Raw genomic sequence first — 26,549 nt, 5'->3', positions numbered from 1 at the left:
GCTGCCCCTGGCCCCTCTGGAGCTGCCTGGCAGGCACGGGGAGCTCTGATCCCATCATGGATCCGGCAGGAGCTCAGCACCGGCCGGCAGTCGGCATTGGCATGCAGACACTGCTCCGTGCAGGAAGGACTTTGGCAAGCTGAGCAGGGAAGGGGTGACTTGAGGGCACAGCTGTCCCTCTGCAGATGTCTGTGAGCATGAGGGAGGCAGAGCCTGTCCCTGTGTGTTGGAACACGGCTCCSTCAGGAATCGCCCCTCACCTGAGTTTCTCCCAGCACATCGCGGTTCTCGATGGGGAATGGATTTTGAGAAATAGAAAAAGTGTAGACTGGATCCTTGGGGAAAGTTGTAGTAATCTGAAAAAAAAAAAGGAAAAATCCAAGGAAGGATGATCAGAGACCAGTAGGATATGGAAAGCAAGTCCATGTAGCTGAGAACAGCCACAGCTGTGATTCCAGCTCAGCCAAACWGTGAGGGATCCTGCAGGGATCTGATGGCTTTTAATTTAATTTAAAGTGATATTCCATCACCACACCCCTCGGTTCCCTTTCTAAGGAARCTGGAGGGACATGATGGGTTTGGTCCTGACAGATGCTCCAGAGAGCATCCMTCTCTGCACAGATCAGTGGGATACAGAGATCCCAGCACAGCTCTGCCCCATGCCAGGCAGCTGCTGCTACAGGGGGGTTCTGGGGGGATCCTAATGCAYGTTCCATCCCTCTGTTTTCATCCCAGGAATCTCAGGAACAGGTGCCTTCACTCCTGCAGGAATTCCTGTGCTCCAGTGCTGCCTGTGCCAGGGGCAGCTGGACCAGGAAGGCTGCTCCGGGTGAATCTAATGGTTGTTGGCACCACCTCCAGCTCCAGCGGTATCATCTGGCATCCCAATTATTTGCTTTCCTGCCTTCCACGCTGTAACTTTGTTTCCCAGCCCTGGGGCTGAGCCTTGCCGTGCCTGGCAGCAGCTCCGCTCCGGCCAAACCGTGCCAGAGCGTGAATTCCCTCCTCCAAGAAAAGGCATTTCCGGACAACCTGCTGAGTCACTCGAAGGAGATGGATCCCTAATTGCTGCTCTGGAGTTTCCTCATTAGGCAGTGCCCCGGACACGGGTCTGTGGGGCTGCTGCTTCCCGGCCATGTGGCTCTGGGCCAGCTTGGAGCTGTGATAAGGCACCAGGCAGTGCCTTCTTGGAAAACAAATGTGTTCCCTGGCACCACAGTGACCCCACAGAGCAGGGAAGCCACCTCCCCGCTAGGAATGCCTGGCAGCAGCAGGGAGAGAAGGATAATCTGTCTCAGAAATCACCTCCACCGGGAATTTCAGAGGTRGGTTAGGAGTTTGCTCCACCCTGAGCATCTCCTGTGGGAAACAATGACATGCAATACTCACATCTATGATGAGGTACTCGACCGGGAGCGGGCGAGCCAGCTGGGTGATCTCGTTCCCAAACTTGTCTATGTCCTGAAAGAAAAAGAGTTGGATAATTCCTGAGCATGGAAGTGGTGTGAAGCCCAAGGGATCCTGCCCACGCAGGATCCTGAGCTCTGGCACATCATTGAGGGTGTGGAAAAGAGCTKCATGGGTGATGCAGGGCTACCCAATTCCCTGTCACTCTTTGAGGCTGTAGATCTCTGAAATTCCAGCATCTCTGGAATCAGAGTCTCTGTTTCCTCATSAGCCAAGGGATTGCAGGGCCACAAACCATCTTGAGAGAGGCTTGGAATTATCCAAGGAGTGTAAAGGTGGGATTCTTGGGGTCGTTGGACTCCATGATCCTTGTGTGTCCCCCAACTCTTGATATCCCATTATTCCATGATTTAAATGCCATTTAGGCTGCAGCTCCATCTTAAAGAGAGGGACAGGCCATCTCTGCCTCCTCAGCTGAGGCAAACCTGCCTTTCTACAAATCCAGGAGTTCCTCATCCAACTCTTCACTGGGAATTGGGAATCTGGGCACTTTCTCATACCCAGACCCTTGGAACCAGCACATCCCACGGCGTAAACTTGTTTTGCTTTGCCAGACGAAGGGAACATAAAGTTTAATTAGGGAGACAAACGGCCGGCATATGTTCATTAATCATAACCTGACAATTAGACGTGATTGATGTCAAACACGCCGGGTTCAAACGCCGCTTCGGAAATAAATCCCGGAGAACTGACACTTTTCATTAAAGATTCCGTACGAGGGGGTTGTGTTTTCTCCCTAAATCATCACTTAACGTGGTATAAATCATTCACGGAGCCCCACATAAATCATACGCCCATAATTCCCAGTCAGGGATGTCGTGCTGGACGTTCCACGGGTTCTTGGTGGCGGGAGCTGGACATGGAGCTGTCACCCCAAAAGCTGYGAGTCCCAGTCCTGCAGTGTGGGGTGGGAGCAGCATTCCATGGGCTGAGCCAGGGAGCACCATGCAGGGACACCCTCCCTTTTCTCCCAGCCGTGTTTTCTCCMGGAGAACACCACTCCAGCACCACTCCCCCGCTCTCCCTGGTGTTTACACAGCACAAGTATGCAGAGCAGCAGCCAGCACCATCCCTCTCCCGCTCAGATCTCCCAGTACTCCCAGTYAGACCTCGCCCCAGCAGGCTCTGGCACGCTGCTCCCCTCAGGCACAGCCCCCCTTTCCGACCCCCTCCCCAAACAGCCCCTGTCCCCAGGAACTGTTCCCTGTGTAAAAAAAAAAATCTCTCTTCCAGTCTTTGAAGCTCCTTTGAAAGGCAATCCCGATAAGGATCTTTGCTCCTTGCACATGACAGGTTGTGGCCTCAGATCTTTCCGGCTCCGACAGGAGCAGGAGGAGCCGTGGAGCCTTTTTTTGGGAGATCACAGGACCTCAGAGCCAACCTGCTTCTAGATCTCAGTGATACCACAAGAGGCAGGAATCAGACCCARTCGGCTTCCCAAACACAATCCTGCCCCTGCATGAAGGGACCTGCAACAACTCATGCATAATTAGCCCATCTGGAATTCATTTTCCAATCTAATTAAGTTCTAATATGCAGAAACATTTTTCCAGCACCTGTTGGCTTTAATCTCCCCCTCTGGGGATTTCCATGTTAAATGCCTKCTTTTTCATGGCATGCTGCTGAGGCCTCTGAGACATCCACAGACTGGAACTTGGCTCTCCCCAAGCCGAGCACATGTCCTGATCCTGACAGGACAGTCCCACAACACCAACATTCCTCTCTTACTACCGTGGATCATTTAATTACGTTTTAAAGTAATGAACATCAGGTTGGGAGAAAGATCCTTATCCTGAGCTCAGCATCACCAGGACCCTCCCAGTGCCGTTGTTGCTGCAGCCTGAGACCCCCAAAGCCCAGTGGCACCCGCTCCAACAGGAGGCTAGGAAGGAGTTAATAGAGCCACAAGCATTTGGCTCYGAGACAAAAACCCAGCAGCCAAAGGCCTGGAGGGTCTGGACAATGCATCATTCCTGTGGAGACTGCAYCAAGGCTGGGATTAGAGCCTTTCAACCCACTGTGTGCAGGGAGGCRGGAGCTGCACAGGGATGGGGGTGAACAGGGAAAAGGATGGGAGCACAGACACCTCAGCAGGATGGAAATGCTTCTGGGTGGCCTCGGGATTACCCGCAGAGGGTGAGGGGAGCAGCGGAGTGAGGAACCCGGAGCTGTCAGCCGGGAGGAGGGAGGCTCCCGATCTGCGTCCCAGGACAGCCGTGATGATCCCACGCTGTCACCATCCCAGGCTGTGAGCATCCCGCATCCCACGCCGCTATTCCCGACCTGCTCCCTCTGCTGAAGGCACGGTGGAGCTCGGCAGCCATCTGTCCTTGCCATGTGTGAATAAATCCCAGCTTTGCTCTTCCCACTGCTGACTCGGAGCGCTTTGCCGGGCAGTCCTGCTCCTCGCACGGGAGCGTGGCTGAGGTACAGAAACGAAGTGACTTCTCCAAGAGCGAGTGACAGGTCAGGGAGAGTTGAAACCCTTCCCAGGAGACTCCTGCTGAGCTAATCCAGCATCCTCCTCCCYGGAGCAGCTGGGACATTTAAGGCTAAGGCGGCTCACGAGCTGGTGGGAGGGCAGCCAGGGAAGTCCTTCCCCGCCAGTGAACRCTCCCTGCAGCCTGGCTCTCCCTGGGAAGAGGATTTCCAATGCCATGGTAGGACAGCCTGGCTCAGAAATCCTGCTGGGCTCTAATAAAAGCAGGGCCCTGGCTTGGGGCTGTCCCAGGGAGGGATGGGACACGTGTCACTGGTGCCAGGCCAGGGCTCAGACACAGCTCAGCWGCAGCGAGAGCTCAGAGCACGTGTGGGACTTGAGGGCAAAGGGCTCTTGCACAAYGCTTGTAAAGAGCTTTTGTCTTAAACCATCCCAAAGAAACTCTGGGGCGATGTTAAGGCAGCTGTAAAATGCAATTCACTGTGAAGATGAGGATGACATTGTGTTTGCGCTGAGCTGTCACAAATACCTGTGATAAGAGACAAAGCCAGCCAGCCCCCAAATCCAATTATCCAAGAGTTTTAAACCATCAGGAATCTCTTCCCCCAGTTAATGGTGGASCAGCTCAGCACTGAAGAGCTCCTGGGCCAGTGGACAGCAGGGATGGGGAACAGCAGCCCCAGGSAGGGATCCCCCAGCTGCACCCTGAGCACCCCTCAGTGTTGAATATCAACCCAGGGTACATTCTGAGTGAAATCCAAATCAATCCYGCTGTTTGTTAGAACCAGGTGGAAAGAGAAGGGTTTTCCAGGATAGAAGACAAAATGCTCATGTGGAATATCCTGCATGGCTCGCCTTCCTCCAGCTCGGAAATGGGGTGAAGTGGCCATTGCAACATCATCATATCTTCACTCCCAGTCTTTATCCCGACCTGTGTCTGTGTCTCCATCATGGAGTCCTTGCTGAGCTCCGTGTGCTGAGCTGGCCAAGCAGCACGTGCCGGCTGTGCCCTGTTCCAGCTGGAACCAGCACTGAACCCTGATGCTTCCCAGACATCCCAGGAGGCTGAGAGGGAAATCTGTTCTTCCTCCTGGCTAATYGTACCTGGGGAGGCACCTCAGAGCAAAGGAACTTGTTCTCACAGTCCCCAAACCCCTCAAGTTCCCCACTGGAGCAGAGCTCTCCCTTCCTGAGCCAGGACAGCAACGGCCGTGTGTCCAAAGCCAACTCCACAGGGGTGGCTCCTCGGAGCAGCAGGCGAGGGGCCAGCACAATGGAATGGTAAAGGAACACAGAAATCACACAGCTGCAGCCTCAGGAAAACCACAGGACGACGCCAGTGCCATCAGCTTTCCCATTCCCATGGAAGAAAAGCAGCACCTTCTCCCATTTACAGGCTGGAGGTGAATCCACAGCGCTGCCCTCGGACAGATCCAAGTTCCATGGATCCTGCCTCACATCTGGCTGCTCTATAAATACATCCATACTCCACAGACATCGGCCTCCTGGTCCTCATCCAATTAGAATTAATCTGTAGAGCTCCTCTCATCCTAAAGGACTTCTCAGATGAATACTTGGATATCATATGGGAATGCATATGGRCTTTTCCTGCACAATCCTAGAGAAAATAGCAACTACTCCCAAGTGCAGCTTTCTCCCCAAACTGTCTGGGATGAGGAAGCACAGAGGGGAACTCCCACATCACACTGGGGACACAGGGACAGCAACGTGCTGGACCCCAAAGATCCCATCCCATGCTGCTGCACCTCCTGGAGTTCACCAGGGCTTGGACACAGCTGTTGTCACCATCCCAGGATGAGGTAGTGTCTCTGACCTCAAGCTTTGCACATTTAATGGGACCCCAAAGGCTTCCCAAGCCAGGAGTGACTAAGCTTTCCATAGATTTAAGAACATTCAAAAAAATAATTAAGGGATCCTAGAGCCAAACCCTTGAAGGCTGAGGGAGAATCCCACCCGGCAGGGCCATGCTCGAGCACTCTGTGAAAAGGGYAGTTAGGGAGAAAAGCTCTGAAACATGAAATCAGCTGCAGCCTGACCCAGTGAATCAGTGGTTGATGGAAATTTCCACGGAAGGCTGGAGCCATCCGTTCCCATTTTGTTTATCTCCCTGCTTCAGATTAGGGATGGGAGTGAAGCCCTTCTGGGAACACCCACCGGCTTCCTGCTGCTCCCAGCACCCCGGGTGGGCCACATGTGGGCCACAGACCTGCAGGACCTCCTGTGAGGCTGCCCGAGTGTGGCACAGCCYGGGCTGCTCTGGAGCAGCATCAGGGCACGCCAGGGGATGATCTCATCCCCCTCACGTTCAGGGCCAACCTTTGCACACCCACTGCATCGTAATAGGCCATGGTTTATCAGCTCCTAGGAGGAAACTGCCTGCTCCAGAGAGAGCAGGATTCCATCTGCACTYCCTCTCCAGCCCAGAGGTGTTCCTTGTTTGCAGGTGGGGTCAAGGCAAGCCAGCAGTCTGGCACTGATGGGAAACCATGGAGTCTCACAGGAAACCTGCACTGCCCCATCCCACGTTTTCAGGGCATGCAGGGACACCCTGACCAGCTCCACTCCTGGAGCACAACCCACTCATTCCACTCCTCCCAAACAAAGGCAGCCTTCCTTATCCCATGCTCCTTTARGGACAGCTTTACCACAGGCAGCAGGAGCAGACTGGACAGGAAGGAGATAACTAACGGGGTGATGGATGGCTAATTAGCCAGCAAGCAGTGCCATTAATTAACTCCTCTGTCCCTGCTCATGGGGCACTGGGAGCCCTGGGCTGGAGTGGCAGTGCTATCAGCATCCACAGGGAGCCTGATCCCGAGCTCCCARCTCAGCCCTGCCAGCACAGGAGGGGCTGAAGGGCTCCAGGAACAGCTGGCAGGGGAATAATGACTTTCCACCCATCATCAACAACCCCAAAGTGCAGCAGGCAGTGCCCAGGGTCAGGCTGGGTRGGGCTTAGAGAAACCTGGGATAGTGGAAGGTGTCCCTGCCCRTGGCAGRGGTGGGACTGGATGGGCTTTMAGCTCCCTTCCAACCCAAACCATTCCACAACTCTATGAAACCGAGTATTTTGGATTCTCTCTGGATGCACATTTCCCTGCCGCTCCCCAGGATCAGTGCTTGCATCCAGGGGCACATCCCAAGCTCAGGCCTCACCTTGTAGAAGACATCAGGCACGTACTGCTCGCTGCTGGACTCCTTGGCGTAGCCCAGCTCCGGCGCGTCCCGGCAGGGCAGCAGGCACTCGTCCCGCACCAGGGCCATGCACTGGTTGGACACCTGGTACCCCTCAAAGTGCACCTGGTTGTCGGGACCACCTGCAAGAGGAGAGGATGGTTAAAGAACCCACGATCATTGAGGCTGGAAAACAGCTCCAAGGTCACCCAGTCCAACCTGTGAGCAACCCCCACCTTGTCACCAGCCCAGCATCCTTGGACACCTCCAGGGGTGGGGAATCCATGTCACAACCCTTCCCATGAGGAAAAACTTCCTGAAAATCCTGCACAGGGGTGATTTCCCCAGTGTAATTCCAAGAGAAACAACTGGAAGAGCAGCACTAATGTAGGCCTCAATGGTTTGGAGCTCTTTTCCAACCTTAACAATTCCAAGACTCCATGATTAAACACAAGGCTAACAGTGAGAACACCAAGATGAAGTTGCTGATGCTGCTGGATGGGAAGAATTTTAGGCAAGAATTCCCTTTAAACTTCCCATTTTTGTAGTCACACACATTTCCACAGCTATCCCACGAGCACAGGGCTGAGGGAACAGCAGGAATGCTCTGCCAGGAACTCCAAGGAGGAGGAGCTGCCCTTCTGGGGGCTCTGACAGCATCACCCTGCAGGTATCTCCTCCTTTTCCAGACAAAAACCAGGCATGCAGCTCCTGTGAGCCTGTTTCACTGCCAAGGATCCCWGAGCTGCAGATCACCTGGCCATGTCAGGCCTGAACAGTGTTTTCTCAGCCTGTACTGGATGGTTTGGTGGAAATCTGACATGGAAAGTGGGAATTAAGAGCCTGGCTCATGSAAGGATCACATGCTTGGCGCTTCCWTTTGGATAATGTAAGCAACATCAGGTCATGTGTCACTGGAATACAACTGGAAAGAGAGGAGGGAGGCAGATGGTAGGAAAACGTTACTATTTCCAAAGCCAGGAATTCAGGAGGGGATAGGAATTAAACCATGTGGAGGATTTAAAGGCAAAGTTGAGGCAAACTATCCAAAATCCAAATACATTTCTGCAGCACAAAAGGAGGGACTCAAGTGTTTAAATAAAACCTGCTGGGCTGATTGAACAGAGGAGAATGAAATTATCTGGAACAGCAAAGAGGAAATATTCCTTTTCTACCCTTTGATCCGTAACCTCAATCACTCACTGCTCCAGAACAAACACTCCAAGAAATTAAACATAGACCAGGACRGGGGAAGGCCTGAACACAGTGTGTTTGCTCAATAAAACACCTTGTTTAAAAAAAGAGTAATTAAATAAATATATATATTAAAAAGAGAGATACAGATCTATATTTAATGAGAGATGGATGTGTTTAGCAGTCTGGAATGTACAAGCATGGGCCTGTTAACTAAAAAAAGAGCTTTTTCACTGAAAAAAAGGCCCTGGGAACCCTTACAAAGCCAGGCTCAGGGCAGGCAATGTCCCATCCCACTTTCACTTTTCACTCTGGATGTTATTTGGAAGTCATGAGGGTTTTTTCATTGTGTTAAACAGAGCCAGAACCAGCGATTCTGCTCCAGGGAAGGTTTAAATGAAGACATGTGTCATYCCATGGAGAAGAACAGAGTGAACTGGGAACACTCCAGCCCTCCCAGCACATGCCAGTGTCCCCCCTCCCAGCCCAGCCCATCCACGGTGCCTCTGGAGACTCCCTGAAAACGGCTAAAACCAGAGGCTTTAATCATAAGCACTTTGCAGGAGCTTCTGTTTTACTCAGCCAAAAAAAAAAAATGTTTCCAAACAGCTTTTTTTTTTATCCCTGACAGGTTTTTTTTTCCCTGTCAGGTTTCCCTGACAGCAACACGAGGGAGGTAAAGATCCCTCCTGAACCTCCAGAAGGAGGAACTAATCTGTAACTCTGAGGAACTGGAGTGTTGTGGTTCTGCACTGCTGCTTCCAGGCAACAGAATTTGGCGCTTTAAGGATTTGAAACAAAAAGTGAGCAACAGTTGTTGCCCTGGCTGCAGGCAGGGAGTGATTTCTGGGTCAGAGAGGTGGGGCTTAGCTTCAAATACATCTCTTTTAATAGCTGTAGAAAAAATGGGCGAATGAATATTGAGGAAATAATTCTAGAGAGGATAAAGCAAAGAACAATAAAGTATTTTAGTTGATAGAATAMACTCCTAAATAAATAAATAGGACAGATAAATAGATAAATAGGACAGATAGGGAGCAGGGCACGTGATTTTTGGCACATTCTTCTACTAATAACAGATAATTCAGGTGTAACCCAGAGGGCAGAGAGCAGTTGGTACCTGTAGCCACAACTGTGACAAACTTGGATCCAAAGTGCCCATCTGGAGAGAGGCGACAGATGTTGGGCTGCTGGTTCTGGAAGTTGCCAGCTGTGATGCACTCCTCTGCACTCAGGAAATACGTGTCCTGGAGGGACAGCACGGGTTCCAATCAGTGAAAGGACAAGGTGACGTAGCCCAGACCTATTTCYCTGGGCTGCAGCCAAGTAAAACGACCAACACCCCAGGAAAACAYGCTTTCGTGGAAAACTGAGACAAGAATGTGACCTGTCAGCTCCCCAGCCCTGGGCTGGCTCAGGACTGTCCCACSTCGAGTCCCACCCACCTCCACACACCTTTTTTTCTTTTTGAAAAACCAAGTTTCACTTTCCAAATATGGATATCACTGGGTTTACAAGGACAGGAAGCTGAGGAGGTCGAAGTTTGAGCCACGTATGTGTCACAAAGCCCAGCCCATGGGAACATCCTCTGAGTCACTCTGGCTCACTGGGTTTGTCCCTCACACCCCCCATTCCCTCCACTCCCTGGAGTTTTCTTAATCCTAAAAAGGACAGGAATAGATGGGATATTGGAGAGAAATGCTTCCCTGTGAGGGTGGGCAGGCCCTGGCACAGGGTGCCCAGAGAAGCTGTGGCTGCCCCTGAATCCCTGGGAGTGCCCAAGGCCAGGCTGGACATTGGGGCTGGGAGCACCCTGGGACAGTGGAAGGTGTCCCTGCCATGGCTGGGGGAACAGGATAATATTTAAGGTTCCTTCCCACCCAAACCATGCTATGATTCTATGAGTTCCATCTCCTCAAAGCACGAGGGTGAAGAGGCTGCACAGCTCTGCCTGCTCCCCCAACAGCTCAATCCSTAACATTTCCAAAAGTTCCAGCTCCTTTTCCTTCAGAACTGCCTGGAAAACCCCATCTCAYGAGAATTCCAGTGTCACCTGCAGCCGTGGCTCAGGTCCTTGCCTGGCACAGCAGCTGGAATTTGCTGGGTCACACTTGGATCTCACCTTGTTCCTGCTGTATCGAACCGTGCCTTTCCGTGTGTCTTCCGAGACCAGGTCAGTGAATATCCAGCCAACCTACAAAGGGGGATGGAGAACGTTGCTTTAAGGGAAAAAAGGACAAAATAAAGAAGGAAAAAGGAAACCTGAAGAGCTCAGACATTTTCTGCTCACAGGACACGATGTTCTTGGCTCCTGTCGGCCCTGTGCACACTGCCTGCAGGGAATGGCTCTCCCAGCTGTGCTGGGCTCCTTGGAATCCCATTTCCAGGAGCAGCAGCATGCCAGCTGGCTGGCCAGGGCACCTGCAGTGTTAGGTTTCACTATGGAATATTTTTTCATGGAAAGATCTGGAGGCTGCAAGAGGCCTCTGTGCCACCACCCGCACCCAGCCCCACCATTTCCTGCAGAGTGTTTGGAGTGGGATCCAGCACCCACGGGTGACAGAGCAGCTCGTGTGGCCCCAGTCTGAACCTCTCAMACAATCCCAGTTCAAACCTTGAATGCACTGGTTAAGGAAAAGCTCATACTGGAGTGTGATTTGTTCCAAACTGGAGGCTGCACTGATCCCAGARAGCACATTTCTGCTTTTTGTGGTAYAACACACCTCGGAGTGTGTTTGTAATACCACGTGTGATATGTGGAATATGTCCAAACATTTTGGGATCAATCCTTCCACAGAGGTGTGGCATGTCCACACTCCTTGGGATGATCCCTCTCCACCCAGGTGCCAACCACAGCTCCCACAGCATTAACCCTTCCAAGGTAGAACTGATCCAACTCCCCAGACAGACCAAACCCTGCACCCAGCACTCAGTGACGTGTTAAGTCCCATGGATTAAAAATATCTGATGGGAAAACATGGAAATAAATAACACACGGAGAACTTTTACTCCAGCCTCTGGCGAGGGGTGGGATCTTATCTGGGAGAACAAAGCCCTCCCCAGATGTTTACAGTCTGCACTGAGCCTTCTCCCAGGCGGGTTTTCTCCAGCAAGTCAAATCTTGTTTGTGTACATCCCATTCCTGGCATTCCCAGGATACCAACCCTGCTCCCAAACCGGAAAACATCAGYGCAGGTTGGAAGGCTGTCAGGAACYCAGGGGATCCTGATGGGATGATTGGCAGGCTGGAACTGAGGGGGACCTGCACCCCTAACYCAACACAGCACGGATTCCCTGCAGCACCGAGGAGGGGAACAATCCAAGGGGAGCCCCTGCTCCTGGAAACAGCACAGAGGCTACTCCAGCTCCATCTGGGCCAAATTAGCACTTGCCAGGGAGATGCTCCCAGGAATGGCTCCTGTTGGATGGGGGAGAAAGGGAAGATGGTGTTTGTGCAACTCTGCTCCAGCTGACTGCAGCCACACAGCCCTGCGAGGGGGCTGTGCTCAGGAAAACCCTCTGGATTTGGGTTTTATACCCAAAAATGTAACAGCTGCTGAYACTGAGATTTAGGTAACCCAAAAGATCTTGGACAACCCCACGGGGCTGGAGAGAACTGCTGACCAMTTCCCTGCCACACACATGAGATCGACACATCCTGACCTTTCTCAGGCCGAGCTTTGCTGCGATCTCATCCACGACCTCGGCTTTGGGATCCTCCAGGATCTCCAGGCTGTTCTGGGTGCCAATCTGCAGCAAAGAGACACTGGTTAGTGACACAGAATTGGGGAAAAACCAGTACAGCCACTGTGGGCAGTGAGGCAGGGGATGGGAGCAGAGGTCTGGGCTTCCCCTCTGGCATCCCCAGACTGGTGCCACCTCAGAAATCTCCCCTTGCCACTCTGCTCTCACACACACACACACTCACAAGGATCCATTTGTTCCTTTTCCACTGACAATCTGTTGGATTTCACTTGGCAGCCGTGCAGAAACCATGAGGAGGAAGGAAACACATGAGGAGCACTCGGCTGAGGAGCGGTGCCGTGCCCCACCTAGTGGGGATTCYGGCTGCTCCAGCCAAACCCATCCTCAGCCTCTCCATCATTTTGCCTTCAATTCATTTAGACTTCTTTCTATCTAATTAAACTGCTTAAATTTTCTCAGTGAGCTGGTAAAGAATTGAAGACAAGGCTGCAGCTATTTTTTCCTAGCACAGAATCTGTTGGAAAGCCAGGAATCAAGGTTAAGATTAAAAGTGAAATTTGCTGTTACAGTCACYCTGGATTTAAATCATCCAAGGGCAAAAAAAGAAAAAAAACAAAAAAGCAAAACTGGGGTTTAAAATCCTTTCTGCAGCAGCAACTAACAATGATGTTAAGGACATAAATCACGTTCTCTTTTCCTCAGGACAGTTTGACAGCTTTCCTTGGGGAGCTGCAGCTGGAAATACCAAACTRAGAAGGTGTTTGTGTGTTCCCTGATTTTGAGCAGGCACTGAGGGCCCTGGGGCTCACCTGGGGGGGTTCGTAGATGGCTGCCACCTCCGCCCGGATTCCCAGCGGGATGTCTTTGTGCTCCGTGTACCGGCCGTACAGATAGCCCAGATGYTGGTTCCCTGTCTTCCTCCAGAAGTCTAGGAAGCGATCTGCAATTGTGTGGTTCTCAAACATGATGTTGTCAACATGCCTGTATTTCTGTTTGACAAAGTTCAAGYGTCAGGCCGTCCTCCGCTGGCTCGGGTCCCTTCCCAGGACACACACCACCCTCCGGAGCTGGATCCTGCCCAGCAGGGTGAGGGAAATTGGGGGGTCCCTCCCTCTTCCCCCTGCTCAGCTCCCACCCCTCAATTCTGCTCCCTGCTCAGGTTGGAGCGTGGGATGTGCTGAGCACCCCCAGCACCTCGGGGGTTTCACTGGGACCTTCACCCCAAAAACCTCTGCAGGTAACAGGACAGTGACATTTAGAGGAAACAAGAACCTGAGTGGCCTTTTAAATCCCATAGAAAAATGAATCCCATCACTGGGATTCATCACTAATGCTGCCAGCTCAGTCCTCCATATTAGGAGGAAACTCTGACCCATTTTGGAGCCCTTTTCCACAAGGCCTGAAGACCTGGAGTTGCCAGATATCTGCTCCAAGTTGGCTGTTTTGGAAGYCACTTTTCCCAAATTAAAGCCAGGTAACCCTGGCAGGAGCCACGAGCTCCTCTCACCTGTCTGTTGAGGGTGATGGCGCTGGGCTGGCACTTGGTGCAGATCCCCTCGGGCCAGGGAGGGTGTCCCTCACACCCCGACTTGATCTTACAGCTGATGTTCTCCAGGGCTACAAACTTCCCCCTGGCAGAGGGGGGAACAGAAAAGAGGAAAAGGGAAAAAGAAAGGGGAAGAGAAAGGAGGAAGAGAAAGAGAAATGGGGAAGAGAAAGGGGAAGAAAGGGGRAAGAGAAGGAAGAGGAGAAGAAAAKGGAAAAGAATGAGGGGAAGAGAAGGAAGAKGGGGAAGAAAAGGAAGAAGAGGCTGCTGTCACCACAGTAAATGCTTTTGGAACAGTAATTTATGGAGCATGTGGGAAGTCAGAGATTGTAGCACTATGCCAAATTCTCCTTTCATGTGCACAAGGCWTCCTGGAAGGGGAAATTCCCTTCAAATTCAAATCTCATAGACTTGAGCTGCATCTCYCAAAGAGATTTTAAAAATCCCAGTGGTCTGGGAGGGAGAAGATTAAACCTCTGTGTAACTAATGTCCACCCAGTCTGAGAACTAYTGGTGTAATAAGGGAATCTTTTTCCTTCCATTTGGCCTCCCCCCCATCATGAGYGTTTCCTGGAAGGAATTATATTACCACAGAAAAGGGAAAAACACAAATAAAATGGGGACATAAAATACAAAGACAGATTTATTTTTTTCCCCTGCCTTTCCCTTTTATCCAATTTTTAATGTGGTGTTTTCTCCTCCATTTGCCATTCAATCCTCGTGTCCAACACTTTYCATTTGTGTTAAAAAACCTGAAGCCCTGACCAGATTCCCTTAAAATCAGAGATTTCCTTACTTGTCTGCCCCTCCAGTCAGCTTCCTGATGTAGGCATGGAATGACATGTGCTTCACAGGAGGCTCCAGATGGTTCAAATAATCCTCATCGAAGGGCTGCCAAAAAACACCACACAGAGCAGAGCCAGGTCACACACCTGTCTGATAACACCCTGATCCCTCAGCAAATGCATGTTCCACACTCAACCCCACCAATGTGGAAGCAATCAAGGAAATTCAGGYTCATTTTCAAGGCAGCTACTACTGGGATGCAAACAGTGGAGCTTTACAACGGGGAGTTTTATGGTGGCCTCCTGCTCTGGGAACAGATTGGCCCCACAAATCAGAACCAGAATGGCAAAGAGCTTTTTTCTTTCGATATCTAACAACAAACAACAGGCCCAGCTGTTCCAACATGGCCAAGGACTCCCAGAGCACTTCCAGCAGCAGGGAATGGCTATCCTGAATGTCCAGGATCCCCTCTGGAGTGGGTGCTGCTGCTTTGTGCCATAAATTACACAGCCCAGCCCGTTTGGAGGTGTCTCTAAAGCTGCTTCAACCTGGATAATCATGGAATAGTTTGGGTTGGGAGGRGCCTTGGATCCAGGGGCAGCCACAGCTGCTCTRGGCACCAGAGTGGKTAAAATGGGAAGTGCTGGGATCCAGGAGAGAGAGGATGAAACAAAAAAATCCAGGAAAAAGTGAGGACAGAGGGAAAATGGAGTTTTTTTTAAGTACTTTCTGTTAAACTCATTACTGCAKAAAACCAGCTTTAACCAGGATAAAGCCAGGGGCACAAAGACCTCGAGCTTTAGTGATCCCAGAGCCTGCAGTGCAGGGCAGGATTCCAACCCAGAGGAACAGTGTTCATACTGGGAGGAACTGGTGTGAGTCTGCAGCACCTCYCTGGGGCTCTTACCTCCAGTGGGACACAGTGCACACACTTGCCCAAAGGGCCATGGCGACACCTGGGCAGAGAGAGAAAGAACTGGGGTTAAATCTCATTTCACCTGGAAACTGAAAGAGGAATAAATCTTATTTGATCATGGGAAAATCAACCTATAAASGTTTCTCTGCAGTAAGTTTGGTGTGGGTATCCCAAAAGCCACCTGAATTCTTGTCAGATCAGGTTTTACAACCCTTCAAGTTCAAAGAATTCAAACCCTTGAAATTCAAASAATTTTCAGCCCAYGTGGCAGGGTGATTTTAACAAAAARCCACCCAAAATGTTCATCCTTTATCAGGCAAGGCTGGAACAATCAGGGAAATGTGTGTTATTGGGCAGATAAAGACSTGCTGGGTAAAGTTACAGAGGGGAAACATCTCCTTTTGTGGTGATTGCTGTAAAAAAAACCCTAAACCAACAATAAAACATCCCCCAGCACCAGGTCAGTGCTGGTTTCCAAAGGAAGGGCCCTGGAGAGGAGCAAGGAGGTGGGACTGTGGAGACAGTGGATGGGATCCAGTTGCAGGAGTGCTTTTAAGGATGTTTTGTGGGAGATAATGTACAGAAAGCAGCATTAAATGCTGCTAAAGCACTCAGCATCCTTCACTGGAGATTGATCCACGCTCCCAAAGCCAGGAACCAGCCCAGACAACTCCTTTTATCCTCAACAGCCTCCCCTGGGCCTCAGCTCCCAGCTAGGAACAACTTCATCGATTCCTCTGAAAAATGTGGGCAGGTTCAAGGCAATGTTTTTGCCACAGAGTGGTGGGGTTTGTCTTTATTGCTCCAGGGATGTGACATCCCATCATTTATGGTCAGGCCAGTGAGGATTTTCCACAAACTTCCTCATTGCTGCAGCACTGATGATAAACCACGTGGAGGACAACACCACAGGGAAGGGCAGATCATTCTGTTTTAGSAGGAATTCCTGCCTTTAAAATTTTCCTTCCAACCTTTTCAAGGGTCTTATTCCAGAGGGTTCCAGCCCCAAGGCTACAATCAAGACACCAGGACYCAGYYTGGGTCATTTACACTGAGCAATAAAAGCCCCCTCCCAGCAGAGGAAGTTCTGGCAGCACCAGAGCAGATTTTGGGTGGGTTTAACTCATTGCTGTGTTATTTTTACAAAAAGAGAAGCTGCTTTGTTTCCCTAAGCCTCTAGCACRGAAGAGCTTTGGGAAGTTGGACTTTGGTGCATTTTTGTGAGCAAAAGGGACTCCCTGGTTTCACAGAGAGGTCAGACAGGCACGTGATGAAGGGAAGCCAGAAACAGAGCAGGCAGAGACCCAAGTCCCACTTCCAAACCTCTGCCATTGGATACTTCCAGTCCTCCCCTTCACTTCCGTGTTTTCCTTTATAAGGAGTGGCTGGATCTGAAGGCACAGAGTGCTTGGGACAGCAAATCTTGGAATGGTTTGGGTTGGAAGGGACTTTAAAGCTCATCCCAYTCCACCCCTGCCATGGCAGGGACATCTTCTACCATCCCAGGGTGCTCTGAGCCCCTCCAGCCTGGCTTTGGGCACTGCCAGGGATCCACAGGGGCAGCCACAGCTTCTCTGGGCACYCTGTGCCAGRGCCTCACCTCCCTCACAGGAAGAATTCCTTCCCAATATCCCATCTGACCCTGTCCAGGAAGAACACAGAGTGTTCATTCTAATCTAGAGAATTCCACGTGTTTTAGGAGCACAAAATCCAGGAGCATGAGCATCAGGGCCTCTTCCATCAGAACAATGCTGCTCCCAGTGAGCCCTTCCTACCAAAAACCCCAGGATTTGGGCATCTGCTTCCTCCCTGGGCTCACCAGGGCTTCACTGAACCTCCCAGGACAATGACAGGGGCTGTTTTCCCTTGGGAACATCCCCAGGACACTCAGAATGGAGCCAAAGGCAGTTCCCACAGTACATTTCCTGACTGCTGGGCTGCCCATGACATTCCAAGCTCTGGTGAGACCCAAATCCACGGGCAGGAACACAACCCACCCCCACTTACAGCTGCTGGTCTCTGTTTCGGTAAATCTTGCCATCCTGTTTGATCAGGTACTGGTCAATCTCATCTTCCACCACCTGGGGAGCTCCCCCAGGCCGGGAATTTTGGGAGACAGAGGTGTCCATGGTCTCTGAGGARGAGCCAGCTGGGCTTGAGGGATACAGGAACAGCATATCCCCGTGCCTGCAGGGTGGGAAACAGCACAGGGGTAGTGGGAGGTGAGGGAAACAACACACAGGAAGCTGGAGATGCTTCCCAGMAGGCAGCCAGCTTCCCAAACCATGGAAAAACATGGAATGGGGCACAGATTTTAACCAGAACAGCACAGGTGGAAGCTGCTCCACTTGTGAGCCACCTCTTCCTGCTTTTATTTGCAAAAAAAAATGCAATCTTTCCATCAGGAGACAAAACTGAGGGGAAAACATGGAGGAGGGAGTGGGGATGAAGGAATGAAAACATGGATGTGGGAGAGAAAGATGGGATGGAGGAAAAGAGGGGTGATGGAGGGAAACAGGGAGTGGGAGGGTAGGAAAGGATGAAAAGGTGAAAACAGGGATACAGAAATGGGGGGATAAGGCAGGGAAGGTTGGGGATGAGAGAGGGAAAGTGGGGGCACRAGAGGGAAAGTTGGGATGAAGAGGKGAAAGCAGGGATTARRSAGGGAAAGCTGGGACAAAGCCTTCCCACAGCAAACACAACCCAAGGAGTGACCCAAAGAACAGCCACCACCTCTCCCATGTCACTGTGATTCCAGCACAGCCACCAATCCCACCAGTGCCCCTGGAAGCTGGGAACTCCTGGAATGTGATTTTTCTCTCCAAGCAGAGCCCTCTCCCCGTGAGGACTCACTTGATCTTGAGCAGGTTGAGGGATTTGTTCTGCGCCGCCGTGATCTCCCCGGTCCTGTTGCGGTTGGTGTACACAGAAAAGCCATTATTCCTGAAYCCAAATTCCTTTGCCACCTGAAACACAGGGAAGAGGTGTGAGGAGCCTCATGGAAGGGGTTCAGAGCCACAGCTATTCCCAKGGAACTTCTACTGCAAAAATTCAGCTCAATTTCCACCCATTCCTGAGCTCAGAAATGGAAACACCTGGAAACACAAGCAATGTGTTTAAATTAAAACAGGAGCTTAAACAAACTTCACCAGAACTGTCTCTGCCTCACACAACACAAATGCAGAGTTTCAGCTACAGCCAGGCAAGCACTGCATGACTGGAGGGGGAAATTTCTCCATTATCCTGGTTTTCTTGCTCCAGCTGCACCAGCACACARCACCAGATCATTCCCATCCTCCTGTCACCAGAATTCCACACTCCACTCAGCTCCAYTCCCACCCCCAGTTGCTTCACTCAACCTCTTCTCACTGTTCCATCCCATTTTCCCCCTTTTTCTCCTCTCTCCTATGAAATTCCCCCCAGGAACAGCCACCCCACAGTCCCCAGGCAGGTTTTCCCAGCTCAGATTAAGGCTGATTTTCTTGGAATTACTCCAACACCTCTTCCCAGCAAAAATAATTTGCACATTTGGCCACTTGAGAACTCCATCAGTTAAAAAGTGGTGTTTAAAGTTTGTCTGTTTGACAAGTTTTGCCCTAAATTCTGAAGTGAAAGGCCTTTATTTTTATTAATAAAAACGATGCCCGYGTCTTTAGTCGGAGTCAGGGACAGGATCCTGCCCACAGGACAAATCTGATGAGCCACAAAGAGCCATCACATGAGCAAAGCCATGAAAAGCATTTTTTTTTTCCTGTCAGCTCGGCTGTGATTTGCAGCACTGAGCCATCGCTGTGAATGGGAYCCTTTCACAGGGATCAGCTCCTGCTCCTCAGGCCACACAATTCCATTTTTGGGGGCAGACAAATCCCATCAACAGGTTTGAGCTGATTCCTGACTTGACTCTGCCCTGAGCACACCCACAGTGACTTTTTTTGGTGCTTTTCCCCAAGATGTGCCACAGGAGACAGGGAAGATTCTCCAGCCCCTGATTCTGTGAACAYTTCTGGAGCAGATCCAGGTTAATTCCCATTATGGAAGCAGCAATCTGATACCTCTCTAATTACAGCTGTCCCCCTAAACACCAAACCCACCCCCTGGGTGAACATTCCAGCATTAAAATCCGCAGCACAGGTAGGAGAGACCTGGATTGAGATAAAACACACACCTCAGCTGGGAAAATTCACCACTTTTCTCTTCCAAGCAAACCCTGCAGCAGGAAATAAACCCAAACACGTCTTGTCTCCAGCTCAGCCAGAGGACAGAGCTTTCCCCAGATCAACAGGCAATTCCAGGTGCTTTTGTCCTGGCAGGAAGTGTTTTCCAGCCTGATTGTTCCCTCGGGTAACCTGAGCCCTGGAAAGCAGCAGCTTGTTCTGCACTGGCTCCAGAGATCCTGGCAGCTCCTCYTCCCTGGGCTGGGGCTGCAAGGAGCCAGCCCTGGAAAAAAAACACGGGGATTGCTCCTGGCCAGGTGGGAATGCTGTCAGGGAATGCTGCTGTGTCTGGGCCACAGCTCTGAGCAAAGCCAGTGACTCACAAAGGGAAGGTTTCCACCTGTCCCACTCCYTTCCCTCTCACAGGGAATGGGAACCTGCCCGGCCCTTTGGGAATACACAGAGCAAAGAACCCACAAGAGCTCCAGGAGGGAAGCAAATGGARAACTGTTCATTGCTAAAGAACACAGAACATTGCTAAAGCATCACAGCAGAGCCAGCGCCATCCTGAGAGCTCCCCCCGGTGCATTCCCATCATTTCAGGCTGGGAATCCTCCCCAGGACAGCCCAGAGGCTCCTGAATYTCACTCAATCCCTCCCTTCCTCTCTCCAAATCCATATTGGAAAATCAGGGGCACACACTGCACATCTAAATGATATTCCAAGCCTAAATCCAGCAGCTGAGCCAGGCCTGGATCCCTCCCGGAGCAGCAGGTTAGACCATCCCACAGCTCCCCTTCTGCCTCCCAGCTGCCACTTCTTTAGGAGAACCCTAAAAAGCATCCTTCCCAGGAAAGTTCCCACCCCAGGAAACCTCAATGGAGAAGCTGAGGAAGCTTTTTCTTTACATTTGTTATTTTCCCTCTGAAACAAAGCAGTGACACCAATCAAAATGTGTTTTTCCACACGGAATGCCATCCCTTGCTGCTGCCTGTGAGGTTAAACGTGGATCTCCCATGGGACAGAGCCAGGGGAGCTCTGCCCCATCCCATGGGAAGGCACAGYAGATCCTGAGGTACCTTTTTGAGGAACGTTGCCACTGTTTCTCTTTTCGTGGCCGTGATTCTCTTCACTCCCTCCGGCGACTGCACGCGGATAATCTGGGAATGAGGGAACACCGAGTCAGGAATGGGGGGCACGGGGTCCACCCTGAGCACCCAGACTGCCATTCCCCCACTCCTCCCTCCTGTTTCCATCTTCCACAGGGCCTGGAATCATCCAGGAAAGCAGTTTTGGGTGATGTGTGYGAGCATGAGGGGAATCATTCCAACGCTCCGGGCTCTTGGCAGGAGTTGGCTCCAAGGAAAACACCTTTGGCCAAAGCTCTGACCTCAGAGATGAAATTAGACCTTCAGGAGGGTGGATCAGAGCTTTCACGGAGGAGTTATTCACACAGGCACCGGCCTAACTGGTGTTACTGGGCACTGCACTGGTTTGTGGCTGAGCCCCGGTAACGAAGGAGTGGGGAGAGACACGGAGCTCCAGCTGCTCCGAGAAACCCGAGCTCCCGGATGGCAACAACCGGCAGATCCGGGGGGAAAAAGGCCAGGGGAATCCTCCGGGGACACGCAGGGAAGGAACGAATGTGAATATCGGTGTCCCGGAGTGTTGAGGGGCAGCGGAGGGACCTGAGCTGTTCTAAAGGGGACGCTCAACTGCTCCTGTGTGACACGGGGACACGGCAGGGACGSGAGGGTGGCAATGGGGACAGGGGCAAGGGACAGACACGGGAGGGGACACGGGCAGCTGGCCGTGTCCCGCCGTCACCCCGCAGGAGCCCCTTTCCACTCTCCCAACTCCTCTCCCGGGCACAAACCCGCCGGGACGGCACCGGGAGCCCTTCACCGGACGGAGCAGCCCCTTCTCCGCCTCTCCCGATCCCCCCGTCCGGGGCTGAGCGGCACCGCCGGGTCACGGCCCCAACCCCGGGGGTAAAACCACGGGGGACCCGCCCGCGGCGCCGCTCGTGGGGCTGCCCGGCCCGGACACCGCCGGCCCCGACCCCGGCCCCCCGTCCCGGTGCCCCGTCCCGGCCCCACAGGAATCTGCTGCCTCATCGCCCCTCCCCCGGCCGCACTCACAATCGTCTCGGCCATGGCGCTGCCCGCGGGCCCGGGGCTCGCCGCGCCGCACAGACACGGCCCGGTCCGGCCCGTCGCGCTCCGTTTGTCCCGGCCCGGCCCTGCCTTTCCCGTCCCGTCCCTTCCCGGTCCTTCCCGGCTCCTCCCGGCCCGGCCCGCCGCCTCCCGGGACCGGCCCGCCCTCGCGCCCGCCCCCCGGCCCCGCGCCCAGCGCCCGCGTTCCGCCGCAACAAGGTTCCTATCCCGGTGCCACCGTCAATGGTCCCCCCGTACTGCCTCGGTGTCACCGCCACAATGGTCCCCCACACCGCCTCGGTGCCACGGATACAGATGTCCCTCCCTGCCGCCGCMCTCGTTCTTTAGTTCCGCACGCAACCTGCCCGTCGGAGGGGCGCCGCGGTGTTTTGGGGAGGGGGATTCGGGTCCATCTGTGGAGCAGGGGGAGATGGGGGCCAGCTGCGGGGATGGGTGGGTAGGGGGATCGTGTCCAGCTGTGGGGCGGCACACACAGCTCCATTTAGGCCCGCCCGCAGCCCCTCACATGATGGAAGTGTGACTGGGGTCCGGTACGGGGGAGCGGTGATGGCGCTGAGCAGAGTCCGGCTGTTCCAGCCCCACGGGGAGAGCACCCGGCTGCTGCCCCAGGTAACGCCGGCACCCCTTACCCGGGTACCAGGGTGCTGGCTCTGTGCCGCATCCCGCAGCTCTGGGGGTCGTTTAGGGGCAGGGCCTTTGAGGGGCTCCCCGCGATGAGCAGGGGTGAGTTTGGGGTTCCCTGTGCTCAGCGAGGGTGTGTAGGGCGGCTCCAGGAGCCCGTGAGAGTGTCTGGCTGTGGGGTGAGGTACGAGGGCATTTCTGGGGGGCTGTGAGTGGCTCTCTGTCCGTGCAGGCGTCCAGACTGGTGGAGCTGCCCTATTCTTCCTTCGATGACGATGATGATGATGATGATGGCCCCTCATTACCCGGGGACACGGCTGAGCAGGACCAGGGGCTGTGGTACCCCGACCCCCCCAAACTGAGCCCCTTCAGCCGCTGCGTGCGCTGCCTGGCCTTCCTCTGGAACCTCCTCTTCCTCCTGCTGGGGCTGCTGGTGCTGGCCGTGGGGGTCTGGGGGCTGCTGGCCAAGGGCGGGGTGCCCCTGGGCTCGGACCCCATGCTGCTGTTCGTGCTGGCGGGGCTGGCGGCCAGCGCCGTGTCCCTGGCCGGCTGCTTGGGCGCTTTCCGTGCCAGCCCCTGCCTGCTGCGCTTCTTCCTGGGCGCTGTGCTGGCTTTCGGGGGGCTGCAGGTGCTGGGGGGGCTCCTGCTGCTGCTGGCACGGAGGAGGCTGCGGGATGCGCTGCGGGACCTGCTGCTCCTGTGCCTGCTGCGCTACCGGGACGATCCCGACCTGCAGTTCCTGGCGGACGAGGTGCAGCGGAGCCTGCAGTGCTGCGGCCTCGAGTCCTACCGTGACTGGGAGAGCAACCCGTGAGTCGGGGCTGCGGGGTGTTGGGGGGACCCCCCTGTTCCTTGTGGGGTCTGTGTTTAGGGTGGGCAGCCCTGGGAGTGTCCAGATAAGAGAGGGATGAGTGGGACCCATGGCTGGTGTCCAGCTGTGTGGCTGGGGGGCACAGGGGACCCCCTCCCCGCACCCCAAATGTGCGTGACCCCACATTTCCGTGTCCATCCCGCAGGTATTTCAACTGCAGCGCCCCGGGGGTGCAGGCGTGCGGGGTGCCATCCTCCTGCTGCCAGGACGCGCTGCAGAACGGCTCCGTCCCCAACGCCCAGTGCGGTTTTGGGGTGCTGGGGCTGGGGGCGGCGGCGGCCGGGGCTCTGGTGCACACGGAGGGCTGTGGGGCCGCGCTGGGTGCGTGGCTGCGGGGCCAAGCCGGGGCTATCGCCACCGGGGCCACCGTCCTGGTGCTGGTGGAGGCCGTGGGAGCGCTCATGGCRCTGAGGGTGCTCGGGGATATCGTGGCTGTGAGGGCAGCGGGGTGGTTGGGGTATGTGCGGGGCTGGTCCGGTTTCAAATAAACTTTGTGAGAATCCTGAACCCGTCTGTGTCTTGTCCATCCTATCATTGTCACCAGTGCAGGGTGCGAGGGGACATTGTGGCTGTCTGGAGGTGGGAGGGTGGGGGTTTGGGGTGGTCTGGAGTGCTGGTCCAGCCCCAAATAAACTTCATCAGGATCCTGAACCCCTCCATATCCTGCCCATCCCACCCCAGGCCTTGGGGAGCCGTTTTCCCTCCCCCCCAGCCCATGACACCAACTCCTGTTCTCGTTTTGGTTTAATGAGCATTTTTCCAAGCTGAGCCCCCTCCCACAGGCAGGGGAGCCTTGATCTACACAGCACTACAGGGGTGGGGAGCTCTCCTAAATCCTAAATGATTCCGTACTGAGCCAGCTCGTGCAGCTCCAGGTGGCTGAAGGCTTCCCAGGGACAGATGACAGTGATGTCTGAGGAGAGAGGACAGAGTTGTGGCAGTGACCCCTCCACTGCCCAACCCCTGACCCCCACCCCATAAAGGGGGGTGGATTCCCRTACCTGTTCCCAGCCCCTCCATGCCTGGAATGTCATCACCAAACCTGCAAGGAAAGAGGGATYGTCCGGCCTGACCCCCAGGCAGGGCCCCCACCCCACCCCAGGACCCTTCCCCACTCACCCCTGCACCCCYTTTTTGGGGGGTTTGCTCTTGAACTGCCTTGTCTGCCTCTGCTTGAACTTGGGGGGTCCCTTTCGRGGGGTGGCGGGTCCCCCGGTCACCCTGGTGGCCGATTTGACCTCCAGCTTGGGGGGCTCCAGGCTCATGGCTGTGGGGGCCGGCAGCCCCTGCTCGCGGYGTTCCCTGCGGATCCCGGGTCACCTTCACCCCTCTGCAGGGATGGGGGACACCACCTCCTCCACCCAGTGCCCCTCCAGCCCCCGATGGGCTTTGGGGAGCCCCCTCCCCACAATGCTGACCAGCCCAGCTCAGCTGTTAGTCCCCAAAGGCAGGGAAGGGCATCCCGGGGGGGGCACCACAGCTGCTGCTCCTTCATCCCCTGTGCCCCACCCCAGTGTGGAGGTGACACCTGGGGACCCTCAGGGCACTGCCAGGACCCCTCCCATGGCTTGTCCTGGGTCTGTAGGGGTGGGGAAAGGGGGAGCAGAGGATGGCCATGGCATCAGGAATGGGAATTCTGCAGCCCAAACCCCGGCTCTGGCCCCAATGCAGAGCCTGGGGAGAAGGATCCAACCCAGGGAGATGCTCCTGGATGCAGGAAGAGCATCCCCCATCCCATCCCGGACACCCCCAACTCACGCAGTCCCACGAGTCCCGAGGCCAGAGCTGCTCCCTCCGTCCCAGGGCTGGAGATGCTCTGGGGGGCTTTTCGGGGAGGGAGATTTATCCTGCCCAGGGGTAATAGGATTATTCACCTCCCTTCTTTCCCAAGGGGTAATCCGGTGTCCTTCTCCTCTCTGGTGGGGAGGAGGTGCCAGGATTAGTCCTGACCGTGCTGGGTGGGCAGCRGATCCCACGTGGGGGGAATCCTGCCTCCTCTCCTGGGGGATCCCCATTCCCAGAGATTCCCCCAGTGCCCCTCGATCCCAAAATGACCCACAGGACCCCCGTTCCAGTCCCCATCCTGGGTGGGGGTCCTGATCCCGGCCAGACAGCAGACCCAGCCCAGGGCTGGTGTCACTCCAAAGCTTCCCTAATCCAGCACTAAAGCAATTAAAAATGGAATAATCTTGGCACACTTTAATTGAACTTCAGCCCCTGCCACTAGCTGCAATTAGTTGGGCTCCAACAAATAGGATTAAAGGGATCCAGGAGTGTTTTCCATGGAGAACCATTTACTTCTCTGGCAGAGAGCAGAGCCTGGCTCTTAATTGGGGTTCRTTAGTGAGTGACACTCGAGGGCTTGGGGCTTCTTGGGGACTTTGTCCTGGGATGATGTGAGGGGGTCTGCGTGGGTCTCAGTGGCTGTGAGTGCCCCAGGATGGACTTGGAGGGGTTTGGGACAACTTTATGGGGATTTAAGGGGGAGGCAGAAGGGACTGAGGAAGAGAAGGCACCTTGGAGAGCAGCAACCAGGGCCAGGACTGTCCTTGACAGGAGGCTGCTGCTTCCCTTCCCACGTGCCCGGGGCCACACGCTGCCCCCCTGAGCCCCTCCCCAGCGCCAGGGCACAGCCAAGGTGCTGAAAATCCCCCCAAGGTGATTAAATTGCAGCAGGGAGCACAGGAGGGGCAGGGCTGGGCGTGGGGGCTGCCCTTGGCAGGGATTTGCCATATGGGGAGGGCACARCACCCAGCTCCCAGGAAATCCGGGGMTCAGGAYGGGCCTGAGCCRCTGCCTGTCCCCAAGGGCAGCTCCCTCTGAGACGGGAGGTGACCCAGCCTCGTGTGACACCCGCGGGATCCCGTGCTCAGCACACAACAAACACTATAAATAACCCCAGTCCAAATCTGCCCACCCCAAGGATATCCCCGCCGCTTTGGGGGGCGTGGAGGAGGCTCAGTCCTTCTTGGAGCGCAGCCTGATCTCCATCCTGAGGATCATTTTGATGTTCTCGTCCTCCACGTGCTGCTCCACGGCYTCCAAAGCCCGAGCTCCRCCATCCTGGTGCTGCTCCAGCAGCTCCTCCACGTATGCCACCCAGACGCAGTTGGGACAGCCGGTCCCGCAGCAGTGTGTGGGCGGCGGGGGGACCGCAGGAGGGTCCCCGCTGTCACCATCGGGGGTGGCTGTCCTGCTGTCACTGCCCGGAGTGTCCGAGGTGCTGCCAGCCTTGGCTGCGGTGTCCGAATGCTCCCGGAGGMTGCAGATGTTGGGGTGGGGGCGCGGGGTCCTTTCTCTGGGGSTGTTTGGGGGCTGCRGGGAACCGAGACCCCCATGMTKATGGCAGTCTGGGGGCACGGGGGGRCTGCTGCACCCCCAGGACTCTGCAGCTCCCAGTGCAGCCCCCTCCCACCACCATCACCCCATCTGTCCTCCCAACACCCCAATTCCTGCCCCCCACCCCATTCCCTACAC

General features: G+C 54.4%; 4 protein-coding genes across 4 annotated transcripts in view; 1 reads left to right on the top strand and 3 right to left on the bottom strand.

The window, feature by feature from the left end:
* NPLOC4 (NPL4 homolog, ubiquitin recognition factor) overlaps window positions 1-21,707 on the bottom strand; it is a 24,890-nt gene extending 3,183 nt beyond the window's left edge. Inside the window, exons 1-14 of the mRNA XM_057383218.1 lie at window positions 21,545-21,707; window positions 20,483-20,563; window positions 18,103-18,215; window positions 17,257-17,436; window positions 15,241-15,289; window positions 14,344-14,438; window positions 13,509-13,632; window positions 12,811-12,990; window positions 11,960-12,046; window positions 10,419-10,490; window positions 9,417-9,543; window positions 7,085-7,245; window positions 1,390-1,461; window positions 261-356 (exon numbers count right to left, since the gene is read on the bottom strand). Coding sequence (XP_057239201.1) covers window positions 261-356; window positions 1,390-1,461; window positions 7,085-7,245; window positions 9,417-9,543; window positions 10,419-10,490; window positions 11,960-12,046; window positions 12,811-12,990; window positions 13,509-13,632; window positions 14,344-14,438; window positions 15,241-15,289; window positions 17,257-17,436; window positions 18,103-18,215; window positions 20,483-20,563; window positions 21,545-21,559 — 1,452 coding nt within the window. The 5' untranslated portion in view covers window positions 21,560-21,707. The remainder of the gene's footprint in view (window positions 1-260; window positions 357-1,389; window positions 1,462-7,084; window positions 7,246-9,416; window positions 9,544-10,418; window positions 10,491-11,959; window positions 12,047-12,810; window positions 12,991-13,508; window positions 13,633-14,343; window positions 14,439-15,240; window positions 15,290-17,256; window positions 17,437-18,102; window positions 18,216-20,482; window positions 20,564-21,544) is intronic.
* Window positions 21,708-22,071: 364 nt separating this feature from the next.
* Window positions 22,072-23,562, top strand: TSPAN10 (tetraspanin 10). The gene is made up of 3 exons (XM_057383224.1): window positions 22,072-22,189; window positions 22,434-23,011; window positions 23,218-23,562. The coding sequence occupies exons 1-3, from the start codon at window positions 22,127-22,129 to the stop codon at window positions 23,558-23,560; spliced, it is 984 nt and encodes a 327-aa protein (XP_057239207.1). The 5' UTR covers window positions 22,072-22,126; the 3' UTR covers window positions 23,561-23,562.
* A 257-nt stretch (window positions 23,563-23,819) lies between these two features.
* Window positions 23,820-24,430, bottom strand: PDE6G (phosphodiesterase 6G). Its single transcript, XM_057383225.1, has 3 exons — window positions 24,192-24,430; window positions 24,074-24,114; window positions 23,820-23,985 (listed from the first exon to the last, which is right to left on the bottom strand). The coding sequence occupies exons 1-3, from the start codon at window positions 24,335-24,337 to the stop codon at window positions 23,909-23,911; spliced, it is 264 nt and encodes an 87-aa protein (XP_057239208.1). The 5' UTR covers window positions 24,338-24,430; the 3' UTR covers window positions 23,820-23,908.
* Window positions 24,431-25,244: 814 nt separating this feature from the next.
* OXLD1 (oxidoreductase like domain containing 1) overlaps window positions 25,245-26,549 on the bottom strand; it is a 2,026-nt gene continuing 721 nt past the window's right edge. Inside the window, exon 2 of the mRNA XM_057383250.1 lies at window positions 25,245-26,422. Within this exon, the coding sequence (XP_057239233.1) occupies window positions 26,031-26,422 (392 nt within the window). The 3' untranslated portion in view covers window positions 25,245-26,030. The remainder of the gene's footprint in view (window positions 26,423-26,549) is intronic.

The sequence above is a fragment of the Malurus melanocephalus genome, unplaced genomic scaffold (genome assembly GCF_030028575.1).
Source record: "Malurus melanocephalus ecotype Western Australia unplaced genomic scaffold, MMel_1.1 scaffold_616, whole genome shotgun sequence".
NCBI classification, from domain to species: domain Eukaryota; kingdom Metazoa; phylum Chordata; class Aves; order Passeriformes; family Maluridae; genus Malurus; species Malurus melanocephalus.
The sequence above is the reverse complement of the archived record's forward strand: the minus strand, read 5'-3'. Positions and strand labels throughout refer to the sequence as shown.